Source organism: Mustela lutreola, chromosome 18, assembly GCF_030435805.1.
Source record: "Mustela lutreola isolate mMusLut2 chromosome 18, mMusLut2.pri, whole genome shotgun sequence".
In the NCBI taxonomy this organism is placed as follows: domain Eukaryota; kingdom Metazoa; phylum Chordata; class Mammalia; order Carnivora; family Mustelidae; genus Mustela; species Mustela lutreola.
The window spans coordinates 35,689,063-35,712,546 of NC_081307.1; the positions used below are offsets into that span (position 1 = coordinate 35,689,063).

The following is a 23,484-nucleotide window of genomic DNA, read 5'->3' on the forward strand; positions in this document are numbered from 1 at the left end:
ATTTTATTTATTTGAGATAGAGAAAGCATAGAGAGAGAGTACAGGTGAGGGTCAGAGAGAGAGGAAGAAGCAGGCTCCCTGTTGAGCAGGGACCCTGATGTGGGGCTCGATCCCCAGACCCTGGGATCACGACCTGAGACGAAGGCAGACGCTTAACCAACTGAGCCACCCAGGAGCCCCAATCTCCTCTCTTGTTTTAGATTTAATTTGCTCTTCTTTGACAATATTAGCATATAGAGACTATAAATTTATTTCAGAATGCTAATTTAGCTTTATTCCACACATTCTGATACGATGTTTTCTCTTTTTTATTAGATTCCAAATGCTCACTCACTTTTTTTTTTTTTTTTAAGATTTTTATTTATTTATTTGACAGAGATCACAAGCAGGCAGAGAGGCAGGCAGAGAGAGGAGGGGAAGCAGGCTCCCTGCCAAGCAGAGGGCCCGACGCAGGGCTCAATCCCAGACCCTGAGACCATGACCTGAGCCGAAGGCAGAGGCTTAACCCACTGGGCCACTCAAGCACCCCTGCTCACACACTTTTATTCAATGTATTGTTTAATATCCAAATATATGAGAATTTTCCAAATACCAAATACTAGTTTCTACTTCTGGTAGGGTCACAGGACACACCTTGTATGATTTGGATACTTTTGTTTATCAAGCCTTGTTTTGTGGTTTATATGGGTAAATGCACACTTAAAAAGAATGTTTTTTCTGCTGTAGTCCTATGACGTTTTTAAATAATATCAGTTAGATTAAGTTAGTTGTAGTATTATTCAGATCTTTTATATGCTTACTGAGTGTCCTCTTGTGTTACTAATAACTGAAAAAGACATTTTTTTATTGAGATATAATGGACACATAACATCGTACTAGTTTCAGGTGTACAGCACGATGATTCATTGTATGTATGTTGTGACGTGATGGCCGACCAAGTCTCAGGAACTTCCATCACCACACAGAGTTACAAATTTTGTTTCCTTGTGATAAGAACTTTTAAGATTTACTCACATGTACTGAGTATTATTATTACAGTATAATTATTGCATAATTATTACATATACGATATATACGCACATATACAATGTAAAATATTGTGTAATTATACAGTGTTATTAACTGAAGACATGGTGCCATACATTATCCGAAGGGCTTATTTATTTCATAACTGGGAGTTTGTACCTTTTGACCCTCTTCACCCATTTCACCCCCACCCAACCATCACCCCTGCCTCCGGAAACTTCCAATCTTTCTCTGTATCAATGAGTTCAGGGTTTTTTTTTTTTCTTATTTCACTTAATATAACATCATCAACATCCATCCATAGTGTCGTAAATGGCAGGATCCCCTTAGTTTTGTGACTGAATAATATTGGGGCACATGCATGCATGTGTGTGTGTGCGCGCGCGCATATATCACATTTTCTTCATCCATCCATCCCTGGAACCTGTTTCCATGTCACCTCATATGGCAAAGGACATTGGGGTGGAAGGTGGAAATGAGGAGGCTAATCCACTGATCTGAAAATAGGAGAGGATCTTGACTTAACCAGCGGGGCCCAATGTAATGACAAAGCTCCGACAAGAATGGAAGAGGGCGGAGGCAGAAGGTAAGTTTTGAGGGTTAGGATGTGAGAAGGACCAAGCCTGTTGCTGGCTTTAGAGGTGGGCAAAGAAGCCTGGTTGCCCATGTCGTACGGGGCCACCCACCGCTGCTGTCCCAGCCACGGGGAGAGGGAGCCATAGAGCTTCCAGAAGGGAGTTCAGCCCTGCAGACACCTTCATTTTGACCCGTTGAGATCCACGTCATTGGGTCTTTCGTTAACTTCAGACCTACAGAGCTGTCAGATAATGAGTTGTAGCCCACTAAGTCTGCAGCAGTTCATTAGGGCATGCCTCCTAAGGCAATGCTGTGCTTTACGGGATGGAAGGAAGAGCCAAGTGGTCGTGCCCAGTGAAAGGTGGCCAAATGAGAAATTCCATGGACCTTAGCCAGGAAGACCAGGACAGGCCAGAGCCCTGCCTTGGGAAAGCATGTAGAAGGATTGTCTTGGATCTGGTGGGTATTGCTCTGCCCGTGATTCAGATTTCCGCTGAGGGCTGACTGATGTGGGGGAATCCTACTGTGCAAGTTTCCTGTATGTTGCCCCTTTGTCAGGAAGGGAGACCCACTAGGCTGCATAGTATGAGGCAGCATGTTTTCCCAGTGGAAGGGGGAACAAGTGTCCTCAGATGAAGTGTTGGGGGAGCTCATCCACACCCGATAGAAAAATGGGAACCAAACAGTAATGGGTTGAAAATGAACAATATGAATTTCTATATTTTTATATATTTTAAAGGTTTTATTTAGGGGCGTCTGGGTGGCTCAGTCAGTTAAGCCTCTGCCTTCAGCTCAGGTCATGATCCCAGGGTGCTGGGATGCAGTCCTGCATTGGGCTCCCTGCTCAGCGGGACGCCTGCTTCTCCCTCTCCCACTCTCCCTGCTTGTGTTCCAGCTCTCGTTACCTCTCGCTGTCAGATAAATCAACAGAATCTTTTTTTTTAAGAAGGGGGGGTTATTTATTTGTTTGATAGAAAGAGAGAGAGAGCATGACTGGGGAGTGGCAGGCAGAGGGAGAAGCAGGCTCCCCAATGGGCAGGAAGCCTAATGCGGACCTCGATCCCAGGACCCTGGGATGATGCTCTGAGCTGAAGGCAGACGCTTAATGACTGACCACCCCCCCCCCCACCGGCACCTCCAATATGAATTTTTAAAATAGGTCTTATGTTTGCTAGTTTTGCTTTATTATTTAATTTGGACTCAAAATAATCCCTGGGAGAAGACAGAAATAAGAGACCTAGAGAGAGTGCACAAAATAGAGAATAAAACATCCGTAGAAACTTAGAGCTTCAAAAAGAGTTCATCATTTCTTGGGTGTGGTCGGCTCGATGACGGGCTCGTTCCCCATGGGCAGGCAGCACGACTGGCCGTTTAAACATCTCCCCGCCTGGTGTTCGGATTCAATGCAAAATTCCTGGCAGGAGCCGTTTGGACGCTCACAGACCTCCTTGAATCTGCCCCTAGCTGCACAGGAGAGAGGGTCATTGTAGCTATTTAAGTCTCCCTGAAATTTTATGGAATTACCTGCTACAAGGAGTGTCTGGAAACAATCTTGGGTGGATTGTTGTTGTTATTTCTTAAACCAGGGCTTAAAAAATCTGCTTTCACTCAAAGTTTGGATTTGGGGCATTCTTGAAAAGCAGGCGCTATTGGCTGCATCTGAGGAATGAGAACCTAGCGCTGGGCCACCCCGTCTCCTCAGAAGGTCTGTGGAGCGTGCGCGGATGCCAGTCTTTCCTCCTCCCCATCTCCTGTCACTGCTCCGAGACCGTCAGCAGAGCAGCAGTCTTGTGCCGCTGATCTTGTTAGAGGAGGATCTGTGCACGTGCATCTTTCAAAAGTAGGACCTAGAACTTGGATCTGGAAGGAGCAGATACTGCAGGGAAATGTCAGTGAGGGTGTTTTCCCAGGGTGGGGGGACAGCATGCCCACATCCCTAGTGGTAGAGTGTGTCCCTGTGGGGTCACGAATACACTTAAAAACATAGAATAGGACTGGACTTGTGTTCTCTTATTGTTGTGGGGCTGAGCCACACAGAAGGGGGCCCCTCTGAGCCGTCTAGTCGTCTCCATAACAAAGGGCGCCTTTTCCAGGACAACTTCTTAAGCTCTTGGCTGACGTTAAGAGAGGCGCCCACACAGGCCACTTGTAGGTTTCTGTCCCATGAAACACAAAGGAGTCTTTGAAGAGCTCAGATCAGTAAAGGGCATTTATATACACTCAGTAAATCCCTGTGGAAGGAATTGAGCTGAAATTCAAATGTATTCGGTTGAGTTTAACTCCTGAGTGTTCACAAGGCAGTGAGCTAATTAATGGATGGGAAGATCAACATTGTGTTTTTACTGAAAATGTGAACTGGGAAATAATTGTAAGAGTATGGGTTTTTTTTTTTTTTTATTTGCGGGTTTTAAAAAAGATTTTATATTATTTATTTACTTAGAGATCACGTGTGAGTGTGCGCGTGAGTGGCGGGCAGGGCAGGGGCAGAGGGAGAGAGGAAATCTCTAGCAGACTCTGTACTGAGTGCAGAGCCCAGTGTGGGGCTTGAGCCCACGACCCTGAGATCATGACCTGAGCTGAAATCAAGAGTCAGACGCTCAACTGACTCAGCCACCCAGTTTTCTGTTTTAAATCCGTCATAATACTAAGTGCTGAGCACTATGCAGAAACGAGCTGCAGTCTGAGCTTTTCATTCCCTAGACTGTGCCTCTCTCCCTTTTACCTATGACTCGGCTGCTGTCCGTAGACAGGCCCCATTTCCCGTGGGCTGAAACGGGCCCCTTGCCACTGGGATCGGGGGGGGGGGGGGAGGGGAGGAGGATACTGCAGTAGGGCCAAGCGGCGACAGGAGCTGTCTCGGGAGATGAATCAGTCATTCCTGGACTTCTTCCATTCCCTGATGGGCGGTGTCCCCTGAGGACGAGTCCTTTGGGCACAGGAATCACAGCCTGTCCCCACCTGTCCCCACCGGAACCCGGCCGAAGGCTTGGCGTCCCGTGGGTATCAGTGAGGGGGTCACGGATCAGAGCCCCTGCCCCTCCTGGAACACGCTGGCGTGGAAGCTGGTTGTTCCCATGTCTTGGTGCTACATGTGTGATCATGCTGAGGTTGACCCCTGAGCATTACATTTTTCAGTCGCAAGGAGCTTTGTAAAAGATGATGTGCTGTCACTCGTGTAAGGATCCACGTCCCATTAAGGGCATTTTTCTTACTTGTTTTACTCTTTGCTAGTGAATCGTGTATTGCACAACGTGGTATCAAGCTCTTTGCTTCAGAGACAGAAGCTAGAGTCACAGGGAACACAAGAGAGGATCTGGTCTCACGAGTTTTCTCACAGATGAGGAAATGACGCCCAGGGAAAGGGAGCAACTTGTCCAAGCTCACCTAATGCTGTGGGGGTGGGGGGGGTGATGCTGGCCAGACGTAAAACTTCTGTGGGCTCAGCCCCATCGTACTCCCCCTCTTGCTCCCACTCTGAATCCCCCTCTCCTCTCCGGCTTCCAAAAGAAAAGCTTCAGTCCCGGGCAAATGACACCTGAGGGCAGCAGGGGAGACGCCCCCCCATCCCGCCCCCCCGCACAGACCTGTCCCGTAGCTCCTGCCTCCCAGCACGGGTGGCAGAAATGTCTTTGCCTCCGCTTTTCTCACCATCACACTACTCGCCTTTCTTTTGGTTCAGTGACAGTGAAAACAGCAGCAACCCAGAATAAATTCGTTTTCAAAGTTCGAAAGACTCGGGTGAAAGCTGTGAGACTGGGTGAACGGGATTCATCTCTGGAGCAGGGACTTTCTTCCATCCGGCCGTGTGGTTGGGGAGGATGACCACTTGGTATGCACCCATCAGACGCCTCCAGCAAAGCCACATGGACACTTACCTGAGAGTTGACGTCACCAGCTTCGTGTGCTCCTGAGTTCATGTCAAGGGATTTGGCATCACCTTTACCTTCTAGAGTCAGAGAAGGGAAGCAGCACGACGGACCCCAAGCGGGGAGATGAGGGTCGCGCCCTGACGAACAGAGGGCTCATTCCTCCAGTGAGGGGGAAACACTCGGCTTTTCAGGACCTGGATTTTTCCTCTCCAAAGCACGAGAACTAGACTAGATCATCAAGACCTTTTTGAATCTTATCAACGACCGTGAACGATTCTATAGTGTCTGTATCTGTCACAGCTTCGGTGCTCATCGTGACATGGATAAATGTTCTTTTGCTTTGTTTAAAAAAAAAAAACAAAACACTTCTGCATCTGTTTAAAAAATACTTAGGCTTCCCTTTAAGCAAGAGAAAGCATTTTTCAGTTAATTCATCATGTGGTCCATGAGGCTCTTAGGTATTAGCTCTTCCCAGCCCCAGGGGTATAGTTCCTAACTGTTGTTCACCCAGAACTCTCATGAGGGTGGGTCAGTGGGTAGACTGCCCACATGCGCACACATACAGAATATTCCCAGAGGAAAGATCCAGATGAGGACAGACAGCCTCCGGCCCTCTCAGTACTGAATGCTTCCGTGACTTGCCTTCTGCAGCCGGCCTCCAGTCAGACATTCCTAGGCTCACAGCCTGCAGCACCAAACCTATGTTGCTTTGGGTTTTTGTCTTTCTTTTCGTCATGTCTAGTCCTCACTTGGGAAATTTCTCCTACTTCCGTGCCCGGGCACTTTTTCTGGGCTTGGTGGCCCTCCCCTGGGCAATAAGCCACCAAACTTCTCAGGAGTCAGGCGCCATCTTAGCTTCCTTGTATATCTGCTTCTTAGAAGGGGCTTGACTCTGGCCCTAACAAGTATCTGATCACCTGATACTGGTTTCCCACTGGTTTCCACATCGGAAACTCTCCCCCTCCTTCCTCCAGACTAGCTCTCCTGAAGCCAAGTTGCATTTGCCTTATAAGTTGCGCCTTCCCCTCAAGCCTGGAGGATCCCAGCCCGTTAGCAGTAGGCGATCCTTTAAGACGCAGAGCTAGCTAGAAAAGTGGGGGCTCACCAGGAATAGGCATTCCTCCCATTATGTTTTCTGGCGGAAATTTGGGGGAGCATCTTTTGGTGAATGACGTAAAGCATAACCGTCAGCAGTCCCTTCAGCTGTAACAGGACAGTCCACCTCCACACACCTATGCCCGTCTTCCTGTCCCTTCCTCTTCCCTGAGGCCCGGAATTCTCAGGAACCGGGAGAGGAAGACATTCCATTCGATGTAGAGCAGAAGGTTGCTTCTTCCTCCCTGAATCTAATGCCCGAGTTCTAGGAAATGGAATGATACATTTGGGCTGTCCAGTGCCTTCCTCGGGCGAAAGTGAGGAGGGCCCCCCATTACATGTCTGTGCAGGCCCCCTGACACCTGTGCGACCCATGCCTGCAGGCTGAGTGAAGGGGGACACACTCCCCTGCTGTGTCATTTCTGATGCCTGTGGCTAAGTTCTGCGGCCGAAGACTGAACGTTAAAAAGGAGAAGAAAAACCAGGGGTTGGGGTGGAGCCTGGAGGGCCAGAGTTAAGCGCGGGAGACCAGCGGTACAGAGGAGCAAAGGGCTGGACGCCTCTTAGCCTGGAGAAGGCCATTCAAGGAGACCCCCTTGCCCATCCCTCTGCCGGCCCCGGCTTTGTGGCTTTTATGGTTCCTGACTTTGGCTGCAAGTAAGCGGAGGGCTTTGGAAACCAAGGTTTCCTAGAAGCATGCCCCATTTGGGGGTCCTCCAGATCGAGAAGCTGCAGGTGAACCTGCCTAATTCAGATCCACTTCAGTGATGGAGCAAAGAGGGCTTCGAGGACTCGAGACACCCTGACTTCACGTCAGCTGACTGAGAGCTGCCGGGGGCGCCAGGAGGCAGCGGGCCGCAGGTCCCGGCCGCCGGGCCCCGGATTTCCTCGGAGACCCCCGCTCGGGGGGCAGGTGGCGGCGATTTGGCTCCTACGACTGGCGGCCCCCTAAGGCTCAGGCACTGGGCTGGCAGCAAGGCTTCCGCGAAGTCCCTTTACCTGGCAGCACTCGGCTCACGAGGAAGAGCGCGGCGACGAGGAGGGCCGCGAGCCGCCCGGCCGGCGGGAGGAGGCTCGGCCGCATTTCCGAGAGGCCGCGAGCGCTTCCGTCCGCGGCTGTCTGGGGCGGCGGCGTGTGTCTGTCTGTCTGGGCGAGAAGCGCCCTTCCGCACCTCATTAGCCACACTCGTGGGCGGAGGGGCGCGGTGCACGCGCGGGGGCCTTCGTGGGAAACCGGGAATCGCTGTCTTGTCGGACGCTCCGTTCCTGAGGAGGCGGCGCCGCGTTCTGCCCGGGAGAGCTGGTCGCGTGGGAGCCGGAGCTGCAGTCGCGCTGGCCGCAGATCAAAGGGCCCGAGCAGCCCGTCCGGGGTCAGTCACCGTGAGGAGCGGGTCCGCCGGGTCCGTGACCGACTGCAACCGGAGAGCCCGGCTCCGCGGGGGTGGACTCGCTCCCGGTCCGAGCGCCCTCAGGGCTGCGCTCCGCCGCCGCTGTCCGCCCGCGAGCGCCCTGCCCAGAGCGCCCCCTACCGGCGCCGCGCGGGTGCGCTCGTCCTCCGCCGGGACCGCGCCTCGCTGCTCCAGCCGGCGCCGCGCGGGCACTTCCTGTCCAGCCCTCCCCGTGCAGGCGAACAGGCAGAGCCGGGAAATGCCACGGACCGTGGGGGCACGAGGTCTGGGTTTAGGTGCCGCGTCTCCACACCGGCGCTGGACTCGAGGCGGGGACCCCGGCAGGAGGACGGTCGTCCTTGGATGTCACCGGCGCCTACAGCGATGCGCTCTGTGGAAGCCAGAGCGGGGGCTCTTAGTCACCGTCGCGCGTGAAGCCAGCGTGGGGGGGGGGCTTGCTCGTGCCGCCGCTCAGACCCACTCCCAGCGTTTTCCGTCTGGTGGCCAAGGTCGGCTTTAACCAGTTGCCCCAGTGATTATTCTGAAACGTCTTCTGGAATTCTCACCGGCAGGATCCGCGCAGATCGTCCCTCAGATTCTTGCTCGTTCGACTGGCAGAGAAGCCGAAGTTCTCTCGTCTCAGGGCGCGTCTCGCGTTCGGCGCGCGTGACTGACCGCGACGTGCGTGCGCCCGCGTGTGTGCGGTGCGGCAGGGCGAAGCACACATCTCAATCCGAGCAAAACGAAATGCCGGTTTGTAACAACACTCAGAAACCGGCCTGGGGGCTGCTGGATGGGCAGGGCGGCGGCCGCAGGGGCCAGACGGGACTCCGGACCGGGACAGCGTGAGGGGACAGCGGGGAGGCGAGCAGTGCGCGAACTTCGGCCCCGGTGACGTGTGTGGAGAGACGCGTGCAGGAGGCGCCGGCGTTTCCCCCCGAGCGCCCCGTGACCGGCGACGCCGGGCAGAGCTCTGGAATAGCGAGTGGGCTGGAGGCCAGCCGCCCGCCGGGCTCTTCCCGAGCTCCCCGCCAGCCTCCGCGCCCTGTCCGCCTCCCTCCGGCCCGGGGGCGCCGGTGCGCGCCAGCAGCGGGGGCTGCCCGGACCGCGGGGCCCGAGTTCTCAGGGGTCGTGAGAGGGGTCAGAGCTGCGGGCCGGAGGGACAGGGACCCTCGCCCTGGGTGGAACGAGCTTAGTTCGCCAAAGACACTGGCGTCAGCCGAGGCGCGTGCATGGTGAGGGAGAGGCCGCGGGGGAGGGAGCCGTCGGGAGAGCGGGTCCGGCCCGCGCCGTCGGCCCGGCGCACATCCCAGGCGCCTGGCTTTCCAGCGCAGCGCCGGCGTCTCTGCGACGGGCCCGGAAGCCCAGGACACTTCCAGAGGCTCCGGCCGCTTTGTAAGCCAGCCCGGTGCATGTCGTTCGGAGATACGGGTCCTGGGGTCCTGGGGACAGAAAATTCTGGGAGGGCTCAGATGAGTGGGAAACTCTGTCCAGGCTTCTGGTCAGGAGCCCTTCCTCGGCCGCCAGGTTGACCTGGAACATACTCTCTCCACCAAAACTCCTCAAACTGGTTAAGTTTCCTGAAAGGTTTAAGTTTCTCTGTAGACCGGGACCTTAGAGAAAGCCTCCCTGTCCACCCTCCACCTCTGGGAACGTCTATACGAACCTCTGAGGGCCCAGAATCACATGCTGGTCTACAGGCGAAAGCAGGTCATCTCGCCCTTTCAGAGCCAGTACAGTTCGGGGGCCGAGGAACCATCCTGATTGCACGGACGGTGTAAGCAGCATCTGGGACCCTCCTGAGACTTGGGGGACTTTTCTTTTCTTTTCTTTTTAACATTTTATTCATTTATTTGACAGAGATCACAAGTAGCAGAGAGGCAGGCAGAGAGAGAGGAGGAAGCAGACACCCTGCCAAGCAGAGAGCCCAATGTGGGACTCAATCCCAGGACACTGAGATCATGACCTGAGCTGAAGGCAGAGGCTTAACCCACTGAGCCACCCAGGCGCCCTTGGGGGACTTTTCTAAATCACCGGAGGGAGGCCAGAACCACTGGTCCCTGGTTGGAATGGGGAGGAGGGTGTTTTGAGCCCACCAGAGCTTCCTCAAAATGTTCTAGGCCAGTTTGCATTCTGGAAGCTGCCATTCCTGACGAAAGAAGCACATGGAGGGCGTCCTGTGATGCCGGAGTTTCTGGGAATGGTCTGTGTTTCCATAAATGTGCAACAAAGGCTTTAGCTGTTCTGAAAGGTATTGGGGTGGGGGGGACAGGCCACCAGGGCAATGACTGAATTTTCTGAATTTTCCAAGGACCATTCTTCTATACAAAGCTGTCCAATTTTCCCAGCACCATCTATTGAAGAGAATGTCTTTTTTCCATTGGATATTTTTTCCTGCTTTTTCAAAGATTATTTGACCATAGAATTGAGGGTCCATATCTGGGCTCTCTGCTCTATTCTACTGGTCTATGTGTCTGTTTTTGTGCCAGTACCATGCTGTCTTGGTGGTCACAGCTTTGTAGTAAAGCTTGAAGTCAGGCAATGTGATGCCCCCAGTTTTGTTTTTCTTTTTCAACATTTCCTTAGCAACTCTGCGTCTTTTCTGGTACCATACAAGTTTTAAGATTGTTTGTTTCAGCTCTTTGAAAAATTCCAGTGGTATTTTGATCGGGATGGTGTTGAAAGCATAGGTTGCTCTGGGTAGTACAGACATTTAAAAAATGTTTATTCTTCCGATCCATGAACGTGGGATGTTTCTTCCATCTTTTTGTGTCTTCTTCATTTCTTTCATAAGTGTTCTGTGGTTTCTAGATCCTTTACCTCTTTGGTTAGGTTATTCCAAGGTATCTTATGGTTTTTGGTGCTATTGTAAATGGAATCAATTCCCTAATTTCTCTTTCTTCTGTCTCAGTGTTAGTGTATAAGAAAGGAACTAATTTCTGTACATTGATTTTGTATCCTGCCACATTACTGAATTGCTGTGTGAGTTCTAGTAGTTTGGTGGAGTCTTTTGAATCATGCCATCTGCCGAGAGAGAGTTTGACTTCTTCTTTGCCAATAATTCTTTTATTGTCTGTTTGCTGATGCTCAGACTTCTATACTATATCCAACAGTAGGGACAAGAGTACTATGAGAAACAACATCAAAACTAACGATGTACTGTTTGGTGACTAACATAACGTAACAATTTTAAAAAGCTGAAATTTAAACTTAAAAAAAAATTTCCAAGGTCCTGGAGGAAACACGGCTGCCCATGTCACTCCACGCCCCTGCTGGCGAGGAAACAAGAAGATCACTGCTTGGACAGACAGACCCAGGCCCTGTATGTCCTGACCACGAGGGGCCTGGAAAGAGCAGCTGGCAGAAGGGCAAGAAGGCAGAAAGGGCTGAGGTAGTGCTGGTTCTGAAAGTTCCATGAGGACAGTCTTCTGCAGGCAGTGGCGGACAGCCATGGCCCGGAGCCCTGCCTTCCTGCCCAACCAGGCACTGGCCCAGTCAGGGAAAGGAGCAGTGAGTGCCCTGTGGTGGCCAGGACCAGAGTGCTTCAACCTCTTCTCGATATTCTTCTCCTTTGGACGCCCTTGCACAGGTCTCTGTGTTCCCCACGCCCCCAGGACTCCCACCCTTGTCCTCTGTGGCTAGCGTTCACAATCACAGCCTGCAGGACACAGTGCGGTCTCCGACCGCAATGCAGCGTGCTGCATCAGTGCCTTGACCTTCCCTCAGAGCAGTGTGTGCACTAAGCTCCTCCCCCTTAGTTGAGTGTTACTGTAATTACAAGGATCAGGAGTATTTGTTATTTTGTTCATTAGCAGGATAGTTCTGCTGGTTATTCATCATTAATTCCTGTACTTAGCATTCTAGCCGGGGCTCCCAAACAGAAAGGAGTGACCAGACCCACACCACTCCCTCCAGGTTTCAGACCGAGCTGCAGCTCTACATCAGGTCTCACGTGCTGTCTTCCTTTCTGCCAACCAGTTTTCCCGGCTCCGTTATGTTCGCCGTGTCTCCATACCATGATTTCACCAAAGCCTGCTGGAGGGCATTGTCCTCGGTACTTCCCTACTAGCAGGGGGGCAAAACTGACTGGCACCTGGGGTTCCAGGGCTTCTAGAGAGGACTTAGAAGATTCAGAGTTTGCTTGGACTGGCAGAGAGCCCTCTCCGGGACTTGTAGTCGAGCTCCGGCCTTGCACACCTGAGGTACATAGGAAATTTTCAGAGGTTTATGCAGTCCTACAACATAAATGCATACAGTTATGGTTCCCAAAGCTCAAAAATGAACTTGGAAAACTTGTGGAGTCTCTGAAAGAGGGTGAAGAATTCTGCTGCCAATCTGAGAGAAAGGAGCAGTTCCACTGCCCGAAAGACAGTCCTGCATAAAGTTCTTGTGTTGGAGGAGCATGTGGATAAAATGGAAACCAAACAAATATGCCTCAGACCAGTGGAAACTCCTCCAGACCAATACTGGCTGAAGCTTGAATCCAGCCAGGGAAAACAGAATTCCCCCTGCCTTTCAGTGCTGTCGTGATTCACTAGTCAATACACAGAATGTGCCTGTAGAACCATTCAGGCAGGGTCGTCCCCGCTCGGGCAGCAGTGCACATTGGCAAAGCCCCATGCCTGGGAGTGTCAGGGGTAACGAGGAAGAGCAAGAAGGGTCTCTTGGTGTATCCCAGTCAACAAGTGTTGACACACGAGCACGCGTGCACACACACAGTCACTCGTGGATAAAGAAACGAGGGCAGAAAGTTTGTGCACACTGGAGCCAGTAGGTAGTGGAGACAACGTTCCAGACTGAATTCATATGTAGGAAGTATTTTGTGACATGGCGGGGTCTAGGCATGTGGGGAGACTGTCTTTCTGCATGTGTGCTTCTGTGTACACTGGGCTTTGGGATGTAGGTTTCTACTGCAAGATTTCTGGAGAGGTTTGGGTCTGTTGCAAGGTCTGAGGACTTGCCACTTGTGCTGTTTGGAAAGTCAGCTGATGCTGGGCATGGGGTGTTTCCGTTTTTGCAATATGGGAGCAATATGGGAAGAACTGAGTGTGGAAGTGTTTGCATGATAAGGGGGGCGGTACGGGGGCTTGTTTTCACGTTTCCTGTGCTGGTATTAAGTGCTGTCAGTGTAAGTTCAGTCTTTGGCAGGTCATCAAAGCAAGTTCAGTGGTGTGTTTTTAAGGGGCAGTTTGCTGGGCCATCTCCATAGCTTTTGGTGCATTTATTATACACTTTGTGGCTCACCACGGGGGGTTTTGTGTGTGCAGCTGGGACTGCAGGCATGTGTGCACATTGCCTGGCCTTGGTCAGATTTGGGATTTTGTATTTGGAGACAAGTTTATTTAATATGCATTCAGAAATGAGGGAGAATGTCATTGTGTTCTATACGGAGACGGTATTTAAATCCATAGACTTTTGTGGTTAGAAAGAGTGTAGGTAAATGGTGTATTCAAAAAATAGGAGCAAGAGACCCTTTAATAATAATGCTTTAATAATGGTTTTTATGGATATGTAAATGAGTCAGGAATAATTTTTTCCTGTGTTCTGAGTTACATAGCATTGAGATCTTATAGTTTTCTTAATTGCCACTAACAAAAAAGTTACCTGCCGCCTTTCACTAAATAGCAGAGATGATTACTGAGGGTTCCCCTCTGACATACACAGCCAGCATCCCAGTCGGCGCTCGTGCTGTCATCAGGCCATTAGAGTGACCATCTTCAAAGTGCCATCCTATAGGCATTATGATTATGTAGGGCTGTGTCAGCTCCTCAGAACAGGACTCATTCTTTAGTGAAGGCATTTTTATAAGGAATGCCTGGAAAATATTTTTCATTATAATAATATAATGAAAATATAGATAGAAGTAATTATACTTCAATGCACTCGTTTTCACTTCTCAGCTTTCATGGACCTAATTCTCAGCCAGGCGGAGAGATTCAGAGATGTGGGCAGACACCCTCTTATGGGCTTGGCTTTTCATAGGGAACTTCCAAACAAGGCACATCTTGTGTGTACCCACGCCGTCACTTTGGTCAACCTCCAGCCTCCCGCAGCATTCTATGTGTAAACCAGAGCACAGATTTGATGGAGAAGGTGTCTTGGAGGCAGGATAGTTCACATCGGCAGAACTGCATCACTTGGCGTCTTTGTAGAGAGCGGGGGATGGAGGAGAACTGGGGGAGAGGATCAGGTAGTTGGATTCCCTGACCCCAAGTCATACACAGCCCTCCTTAATCTGGGTCCAGTCCCGCAGATCTGAGACCAGTGAGTGAGCTCAGGTAAGTGATCTCTGCCCTGGTGGCCTGGAGGCACCATGGGCAGGGCTCCCCGGACTCCCTCCATGAACCCCCGTGTTTATTGTTCCACTAAGAGAATATTATCCTTCCAGAACTTAAATCCATTGAGTCTGGGTATTTAATATTTTTTTAAAAATGTAAAAGTTGGAGAAATTTGTGTTAGGTTTTGGGAAAACCAGAAAAACCAGAGTTTTTCTTTGGGAAGCGTCTTTGAGAAATTTCTGCAGCAAGAATAGCTCAGATTTGGGGCGCCTGGGTGGCTCAGTGGGTTAAGCCGCTGCCTTCGGCTCGGGTCATGATCTCAGGGTCCTGGGATCGAGTCCCGCGTCGGGCTCTCTGCTCAGCAGGGAGCCTGCTTCCTCCTCTCTCTCTGCCTGCCTCTCTGCCTGCTTGTGATCTCTGTCTGTCAAATAAATAAATAAAATCTTTAAAAAAAAAAAAAAAAGAATAGCTCAGATTTAGTTTTGCCACATTCCCTCTGGCATGAACCTCAGAATTTACAGTAATAGAAAAGGAGACTTTCCACTCACGTATTTCACAATTAATATTTATTAAGGGTATAAATGAGGCAACTGAAATCTGAAAATCCAGTTTTATCGTGCTTTTTTAATGTCAGAGAACAGACATTTCAATAAGATGTATATGAAAAGAGGGGCGCCTGGGTGGCTCAGTCCTTAAGCGTTTGCCTTTAGCTGGGGTCATGGCCCCGGGGTCCTGGGGTGGAGCCCCGCATAGGGCTCCCCGCTCAGCGGGAAGCCTGCTTCTCCTTCCACTCCCCCCCGCTTGTGTTCCCTCTCTCGCTGTGTCTCTGTCAAATAAATAAAATCTTAAAAAAAAAGAAAATAATGAAAAACGAATACTTGTCCACACTTGACACAAAACATTTAGAAATAGAAAAAAGCATAGATCAAAACATCTGCTTTTTCAAAATTAAAAATGCTCTTTTGAGTAACTCCGGAATAAAGATAAAAATGTGAAATGTAGTAACTCGGACAACTTGCTGGATGTCACGCACATTTGTCAAAGGTAAGGGAACTTGACGCCTTCCCCAGACGTGGGCAGTCACACCAGTGCCTCGGCCGGCCGTGCTCACTCTCCGTCCTGGGCTCGCGAAGTCCTGCCGCGCCGCGAGCCGGGAGGACACGTGGAAGCCTCCTCCCGCGGCTGTCACGGCGCCGGGTCACGTTCCGCACGGGCGAGCTCGCCCTTCACACCCGTCCCACCGAAAAGAAACCGACATTTACCAGGGGGAGCTGCGGACGTCCCTGCCCCGCACACCGCCTGCGTCTCCAAGCACAGAGGCCCCCGCGGCAGCCGCGGGCACGCACGGTTTACTCACGCCGGTCTCAACCTGCTGAGAAGGAACTAGCGCCGCACTCCACGCCAGCGCCAGGCTTCCCCTGAGAGAGCCTGACTCGATCACCTGAAGCAGAGTGGGGCACCGGCCCCTCAGGATGCCCTGCACGCTCAGCGCGGAGCATAAGCGCGGCCCGTGGGCGGAAGTACGCGCCGACCGGAAGCACCTTAGGGGCGGGGCGGAGGCACGCGCACGCCCCGCACCACCCGCCGTTTCCGGCCCACCCGGAAGCAGATTTCCCGGATGGCAGGGCGTCTTGGCTGGAGTGAGGTTCAGCATTGCTGGTGGCCGCTCGCACGTTGATGCCCCCCCGGCGTTGCGTCCTTCTCACCCGGAGCCCTGGGCCTCCCGAACCTTACAGCCCCCGCCTCCGCCCGTCTCGCCCGCGGGGAGCCCCGCCCGGTCGCGGGACGCGTGCTGCTGGTCTGGATCCGCGCCTTTTCCTCCGGGTAGGCTGGCTCCCAGGCCGTCCGCGCCGCAACTTTTCTACCTCTGTTCTTTCCACTGTCTCCCCTCCGCACCCCGCGCGTGTCGGGTCCCCACTCGCGACGTGGGTTCTCGTCCTTCGCGGCACCAGGGCGCTTCGCCCTCCAGCGGCCGAATCCTAGGGACCCGGTCCTGAGTTCTCACCTTCCTCGCGTCGTCCCGAGGCCGGCCCGCCTGCTGCTCGGGCCCCACCACAGTCACCACCTCGGGCCCACCCCGTGCTGGGGCGCTCACCCGCCCCGTCCTCTGACACCCCTTGTTCTCTCCCATCCGCTCCCACTGGCTGTGCCACCAGAAAGTGTGCTCTCCTGGGCAGGGGCATCTTCATTCTGTTCCTGCGAATGTGGAGGTGGGGCACGGGGATAAGGGGGAAACAGAGCCGAGGAGAGAGACGAGAAAAAGCGGGGGTAAAATTGAGGATAGAGAAGTGGGTCCGTTGGGCTTAGACCAAATAAGAGTGAGAGAGCCGCTAGAAGCGGTGGAGTAAAAGAAGATAGTGAAAAAGGATGAGCGGAGAGGTGACAGAGTACAGGAAGGGGGCGGGGCCTCGAGCTACAGTAGCAATGGAGGCACAAGAAGGGTAGATCCCAAATTCGGTAGAGCTTTGTTTTTAATTTTTAACTTCTGTGTTCTTCTAAATGTACTATGTCAGATTCCTATGGCGAGATCTCAGTGGTTTTACAGTCTGTTATACTGAAAATATTCTTTGGTGCTTAGTGATTGTACACTATTTCAGTGTGGTCTTGGTAAAAATGTTGGTAATTTTTTTATGTTAACAAACTTTAGTTTAACCAGTTAGTCTAATATTCCACATCTTCTTTCTCCCCTTAGGTAATCTTTTACTGTAGTGGGCTGTGAACTAGTTACTAGTTAAGTATGTTTGTTCCCTTTGCCCTGTTTCTGGAAATGATCAAGTCTGAGCTGAATTGTTGTGGAACTTTGTTGAAAGAGCGCCCATCTGTTCGTAATTGAATAATTTCTCCGCTGTTTCCATTGCTGACCCCCTTTCATGTTTTCCAGGGCTACTAATTAGGTCTCCTTAATTTCATATATTTTAGTAGTTTAGTAGGATGTTTTGGAAAAGAGGAATTAAATATTTGAGATTGTGAGTAAAACCATGACAGAGGAGAAGCGGCTCTTGCTGGGGAGTATGAGATACATGATCTGAAGTTTTGGGGGTAGGGGTGTGAAAGGCGAACCCTGCCACACTATCCCATCCAGGCCATGCTATTCCCGTGAGGACAGTGCTGTTCCTCTCCACTGGCTTCTCTTACTGATCTCTTCACCTGCCTCAGGACACATGCAGGGAGTCACAAGATAGGTTGACAGGAAAGGGTCCAGACTTTTTAAACCAAGCATAGAGCAAAAATCTCTCTCCACAGAGGAGGGAGGCGGAAGCGCGTTGACTGTGTGAAGGGAGCCTGGAGGGGGAATAAGGGTGGTGTTTGGGGCTTAGGGATCCAGGAATGGGAGAGAGATGAGAAGCTCAGGAGCAGGAGAAAGGGAAGCATCTGCTCTGACCTTGAGCTCCGCAGGTACTAGCAGGCCCAGGGTCTGTGTCTTCAAGGGAAAGTCAGCCCAGTGCATGTACTCACTGCTGCCACAAAATGTGTGGGCTCACTCGGACAGGAGAGTGTTCTGAAGAAATAGGTGGAAAAATCCATCTGTTGATCTTCCTGTAGGAGCTTCATGCTCCTGAATCCCCAGTGTTTGAGTGAACAGCAGAAGGCTGTCTTTGCCACAGAGCGAATTCCTCCTTGAGTGTGGCGGCGGTATAGCCAGGTGTTTGTTACGTTGACTGGAAGCCCTAAGAGTGGTCTCCATACTCAGGAGTGACTTCTTAAGACGCATCTTGCCCGAAAAAGAAACTTTTCTTGTGTCCTTTTAATTTCTTGATTTGACTTTAAAAACTATTTAATTGATTTCTATCAATTTTTCCTTGTTTCATTTAATCTTTTAATCTTTCTTTTAACTTACTAATTATCTTCTTGCTTTGTAAAATTTGAAATGTCAGTTTACTCTTTTATTTTCTCTTGGTTTGTAAACTTGAACAATTGGTTTATTCATTTTCAAGTCCTCTCTAGTAAGTATACTTAAAATTTATACATGTTTTCTTCTTGTAAAAAAAAAAAAAAAAGATTTATTTAAGAGGGCATGCACCCACTCCGGTTGCCAGGGTTGGGGGTGGCGGGCAGGGCAGAGGGAGAGAAACTCTCAAGCAGACTGCACTCTGAGTGCAGAGCCTGATGTCAGGCTCAATCTCATGACCCTGAAATCATGACCTGAGCTGAAACGAAGAGTCAGATGCTTAACTGAGCCACCCTGGCAGGTGCCCCTAAAGTTTATACATGTTTTTAAGATAATAACTGTGGCCTTATCCCATGGTTTGATGTTTTTCTGGAGACTCAGACGGTCTTAGGAGATCCTCACTGAGTCTCCCCTATTAGCACAGACCTGTCAGCACAGGACTTTTAACATTCAGGAGGCTCGTCTATGAATTAATGTTAGTAAGAATGATGTCCATGAACTAATGAGGACAAAAACAAAAACAAAAACTGGAGTGGGATGAGATAGTGTGGGATGAGAAGAAATTCTTGATGAATGGGCCCCATTTCCTGGTGGATTCAAGGACACAAAAGGGCAACAGCTGGACACAGCAGCAGCCCAGAAACTTTTTAATTCAAATTTCAGATTGGAAGATACCTAACATTTAAGTGCTAAGAGGATCTATCAAGGAGGGAGTAAAGTTATTAGTTTATAAGCAATAACATAAAATTCATGATATGATAGGAAATAACAGGACCCAACATAAAGTTAGAGATAAAAGTCCTAACTGAGATTAAAAGTAATTCTTTTAATGGTTGAATGCACCTGCCTCTAATATTACCTACGTCATTTGTGAAGTAAGTTACCAATCATCTGGTGAATGAAAGAGGAAAGACAAATCTATGGAAACTCATTGTCATAGCAAAAGTTTGAAATAACATTTATTTTATATGAGAGTTGGAATTAACATGCAAGACCTAATAGGATTGTCAGATATTTTTGAGAAATGACCAAAATAACCTGAGATACAGTGGGTATTTATTGTGCTCCTTACTGGAATTATTTTTTTGTATTTTTTTTTTTAAGCCAGAAGATTTTATCTCTATAGCAGTAGAAATGCCAGTTAAATGTATAATTCAGTTGTGAATGAGATACTGAATAAACTATTAACTACACTGTGTTGTGTATTAACATTTCACTTCCCGTTAGCCAAAAAATAAAGTATAAGGAGGGTTTCCCATTTTAATAAGTGAGCTAATAAATTTTTTAAATTTAAATTTTAGGTATTTAACCTACTGTGCTATATTGGTTTCTGGAGTAGAATTCAGTGATTCATCACTTAAGTAGAATATCCAGTGCTCATAATAACCAGTGCCCTCCTTAATACCCATTACCCACTTAGCCCACCCCCCACCCACCTGCCTCCATCAACCCTGTTTGTTCTCTGTTGTTGAGTCTCACAGCTTGTTTCCCTCTGTCCTATTTTTCCTTTCTCCCCTCCCATATTTACCTTCTTAACTTCCATATAGGAGTGAGATTTTTCTTTCTTTCTCTGGCTGACTTATTTCACTTAGCTTAATACACTAGTTCCACCCACCTTGTTGCACGTGGCAAGAGTTTATTTTTTTGATGGCTTAGTATTTATACATACTACATCCACTGCGTATTTATACACACTACATCTTTATCCACTCACCAGGTGATGGACATTTGGGCTCTCTCCATAGTTTGTCTATTGTTGATAATGCTGCTATAAAACATTGGGGTACATGTCCCCCTTTGAATCTGTGTTTTTGTATCCTTTGGGAAAATACCTAGTACTGCAATTGCTGGATGGTGAGGTGGTTCTATTTTTAACTCTCTGAGGAAACTCCATGCTGATCTCCAGAGTGGCTGGCTGTACCAGTTGGCATTCCTGCCAGCAGTGCAAGAGGGCTCCCCTTTTGCCACATCCCTGCCAACACCTGTTGTTTCTTGTCTTAATTTTAGCTCTTCTGAACAGGAATGGGGTGGTATCTCATTGTATTTGTATTTGATTTGTATTTCCCTGATGGTGAGTGATGTTGAGCATCTTTTCATGTGTCTTTTAGCCATTTTGGATATCTTCTTTTGAAAAGTGTCTATTCATGTTTTCTTCCCATTTCTTAACTTGGTTATTTGTTTTTTGGGTGTTTGATACAGTCTTTGTAGATTTTGGATACTACCCCCTTATCCTCTATGTTCTTTGCAAATATCTTCTCCTATTCATAGGCTCTGTTTTAGTTTTGTTGATTGTTTCCTTCACTCTGAGAAGTTTTTTATCCCGATGAAGTCCCAATAGTTCATTTTTGCCTTTGTTTCTCTTGCCTTTGGAGACGTGTCTAGCAAGAAGCTGTGGTGGCCAAGATCAAGGAGGTTTCTGCTTGAGTTCTTCTCTAGGATTTTGATGGATCCCTATCTCACCATTAGGTCTTTCATCCATTTTGAGTTTATCTTTGTGTGTGGTGTAAGAAAATGGTCCAGTTTCATTCTTCTACATTTAATTGACCTGAGGGTTGAGGGGCCATCTCTGGGTTTTCGATTCTGTTCCACTGATCTATGTGCCTGTTTCTGTGCCAGTACTATACTGTCATGATGATTACAGCTTTGTAATAAAGCTTGAAGTCAGGCATTGTGATGCCACCAGCCTTGTTTTTCTTTTTCAACATTCATCTGGCTGTTCGGGGCCTTTTTGGTTTCCATACAAGTTTTAGGATTATTTGTTCCAGCTCTGAGAAATGTCGATGGTATTTTTTTTTTTTTTAAAGATTTTATTTACTTATTTGACAGAGATCACAAGTAGGCAGAGAGGCAGGCAGAGAGAGAGGGGGAAGCTGAGCAGAGAGCCCTGCTGAGCAGAGAGCCCGATGTAGGGCTCTATTTTAGGTCCCTGGGATCAGGACCTGAGCCAAAGGACAAGGATTAACCCACTGAGCCACCCAGGCGCCACCCCCCACCCCGCCCCGATGGTATTTTGATAGGGATTGCATTGAGTGTGTAGCATAGGCATTTTAACAAGTATTTGTTCTTCCAATCCTTGGGCCTGGAATGTTCTTCCATTTCTTTGTGTCTTCCTCAATTTCTTTCATAAGTTTTCTGTAGTTTTGGTTAGGTCTATTCCTGGTTACATTATGGTTTTCAGTGCTATTGTCAATGGTATTGATTCTTTAATTTCTTTGTTTTGTCTCATTGTTAGTGTATAGAAATCCAACTGATTTCTGTGCATTGATTTTATAGCCTGCCATGGTGCTGAATTGCTGTATGAGTTCTAGCATTTTGGGGGTAGAGTCTTTTGGGTTTTCCACAAAAAGTATCATTTCATCTGCGAAGACAGAGTTTGATTTCTTTGGCAATCTGAATGCCTTTTATTCCTTTTTGTTTTCTGATTGCTGAAGCTAGAACTTCTGATGCTATGTTAAACAACAGTGGGGAGAGTGATGTTCTTGACCTTGGGGGAAAAGCTCTCAGCTTTTCCCCATTGAGAATGATATTCACATTCAATGATATTCATGGTGGGCTTCTCATATATGGCTTTTATGATATTGAGGTATGTTCCCTCACAGTTCTATTAGAACTAACTTAACTGTGGACAGTTCTAATCAAGAAAGGATGCTGCACTCTGTCAGATGCCTTTTCTGTGTCTGTTGAGAGGATCATGTGGTTCTTGTTCTTTCTTATATTAATGTATTATTTCACATTGATTTGTGAATGTTGAACCCCCTTGCAGCCCAGGAGTAAATCCCACTTTGGTTGTGGTGAATAATTCTTTTAATGTACTGGTTGGATCCTACTGGTTAATGTCTTGATTGATTTTTGACATCCATGTTCATCAGGGATATTGGTCTGTAAGTCTCCTTTTTAATAGGGTCTTTTCTGGTTTGGGGATCAAGGTACTGCTGGCCTTATAGAATAAGTTTGGAAGTTTTCCTTCCATTTCTGTTTTTTGAAATAGCTTCAGAAGAATAGGTATTAGTTCTTTAAATGTTTGGTAGAATTCCTGTGGGAAGACAGGTGGCCTGGACTCTTGGGAAGATTTTTGATTACTGCTCAATTTCCTTGCTTGTTACAGTTCTGTTCAGTTTTTCTGTTTCTATTTCAGTTCTTGGTAGTTTACATGTTTCTAGGAGTGTATCCATTTCTTCCAGATTGCTTAATGTTAGCATATAGTTGCTCATAATATATTCTTGTAATTGTTTTTATTTCTTTGGTGTCCGTTGTGATTTCTCCTCTTTCATTCCTGATTTTATTAATTTGGGTCCTTTCTCTTTTCTTTTTGATTCCACTATGGGTTTGTTGATCTTATTAATTCTTTCAGAGAACTAGCTCCTAGTTTTGTTGATATGTTCTGCTGTTCTTTTGGTCTCTATTTCATTGACTTCTGATCTAATCTTTATTAATTCTGATCTCCAGTTTGGTTTAGGCTTTATTTGCTGTTCTTTCTCCAGCTCCTTTAAGTGTAAGGTTAGCTTGTGTATTGAGACTTTTCTTTCTTGTGAAAGGTTTGTATTGCTATTCCTTTCCTCTTAGAACTGCATTTTCTGCATCCCAAAGGTTTTGAACAGTTGTGTTTTCATCATTTCCATGAATTTTTAAAATTCTTTAATATCCTGGTTGACCCATTCATTCTGTAGCAGGATGTTAACCTCCCAAGTGTTTGGCTTCCTTCCAAATTTCCTCTTGTGAGTGAGTTCAACTTTCAAAGTATTGTAATCTGAAAATATGCAGGGAATAATCCCAGTCTTTCGTACTGGTTGACACCTGATTTGTGACCCAGTATGTGATCTATTCTGGAGAATGTTCCATGTGCACTTGAGAAGAATGTGTATTTTGTTGCTTTAGAGTGGAATGCTCTGTATATCTGAGAAGTCCATCTGGTCCATTGTGTCAAAGCCCTTGTTTCCTTGTTGATCTTCTGCTTAGATGATCTGTCCGTTGCAGTAAATGGGGTGTTAAAGTCCCCTATGATTATCCTATTATTGTCAATATGTTTCTTTAATTTTATTATTAATTGGTTTATATAATTGGCTGCTCTCAAGTTAGGATCATAGATATTTCTAATTGTTAGATCTCCTTGTTGGGTAGACACTTTAAGTATAATATAGTGTCCCTCTTCATCCCTTACTACAGTCTTTGGCTTAAAATCTAATTTGTCTTAATAAAAGGACTGCTACACCAGCTTTCTTTTGATACCCTTAGCATGATAAATGGTTCTCCACTGCCTTACTTTCATTCTGCAGGTGTCATTGGGTCTAAAATAAGTTTCTTGTAGGCAGCATATAGATGAGTCTTTTTATTTATTTATTTATTTTTATTTATTTATTTTTTTA

The 23,484-nt window shown here is 48.2% G+C and overlaps 2 protein-coding genes across 2 annotated transcripts in view; one reads left to right on the forward strand and one right to left on the reverse strand.

Annotated features, from left to right (window-relative positions):
* Positions 1-2,743: 2,743 nt before the first annotated feature.
* Positions 2,744-7,813, reverse strand: DEFB108B (defensin beta 108B). Its single transcript, XM_059155945.1, has 2 exons — positions 7,566-7,813; positions 2,744-3,066 (listed from the first exon to the last, which is right to left on the reverse strand). Exons 1-2 carry the CDS (start codon positions 7,741-7,743, stop codon positions 2,906-2,908), a joined length of 339 nt encoding a protein of 112 aa, XP_059011928.1. The 5' UTR covers positions 7,744-7,813; the 3' UTR covers positions 2,744-2,905.
* Positions 7,814-15,119: 7,306 nt separating this feature from the next.
* The window catches only part of LOC131820368 (zinc finger protein 705A-like), a 31,702-nt gene continuing 23,337 nt past the window's right edge, over positions 15,120-23,484 (forward strand). Inside the window, exon 1 of the mRNA XM_059155939.1 lies at positions 15,120-16,056. The gene's annotated coding sequence lies outside the window, so the exon portion shown is untranslated. The remainder of the gene's footprint in view (positions 16,057-23,484) is intronic.

Coding starts and splice junctions, on each gene's coding strand:
- DEFB108B (XM_059155945.1), bottom strand. CDS start 7,743: ATGAGGTGCGGAAGGGCGCTTCTCGCCCAGACAGACAGACACACGCCG. Junction 3,067..7,565: donor CGTGAGCCGAGTGCTGCCAG/GTAAAGGGACTT, acceptor TCTCCTGTGCAG/CTAGGGGCAGATTCAAGGAG.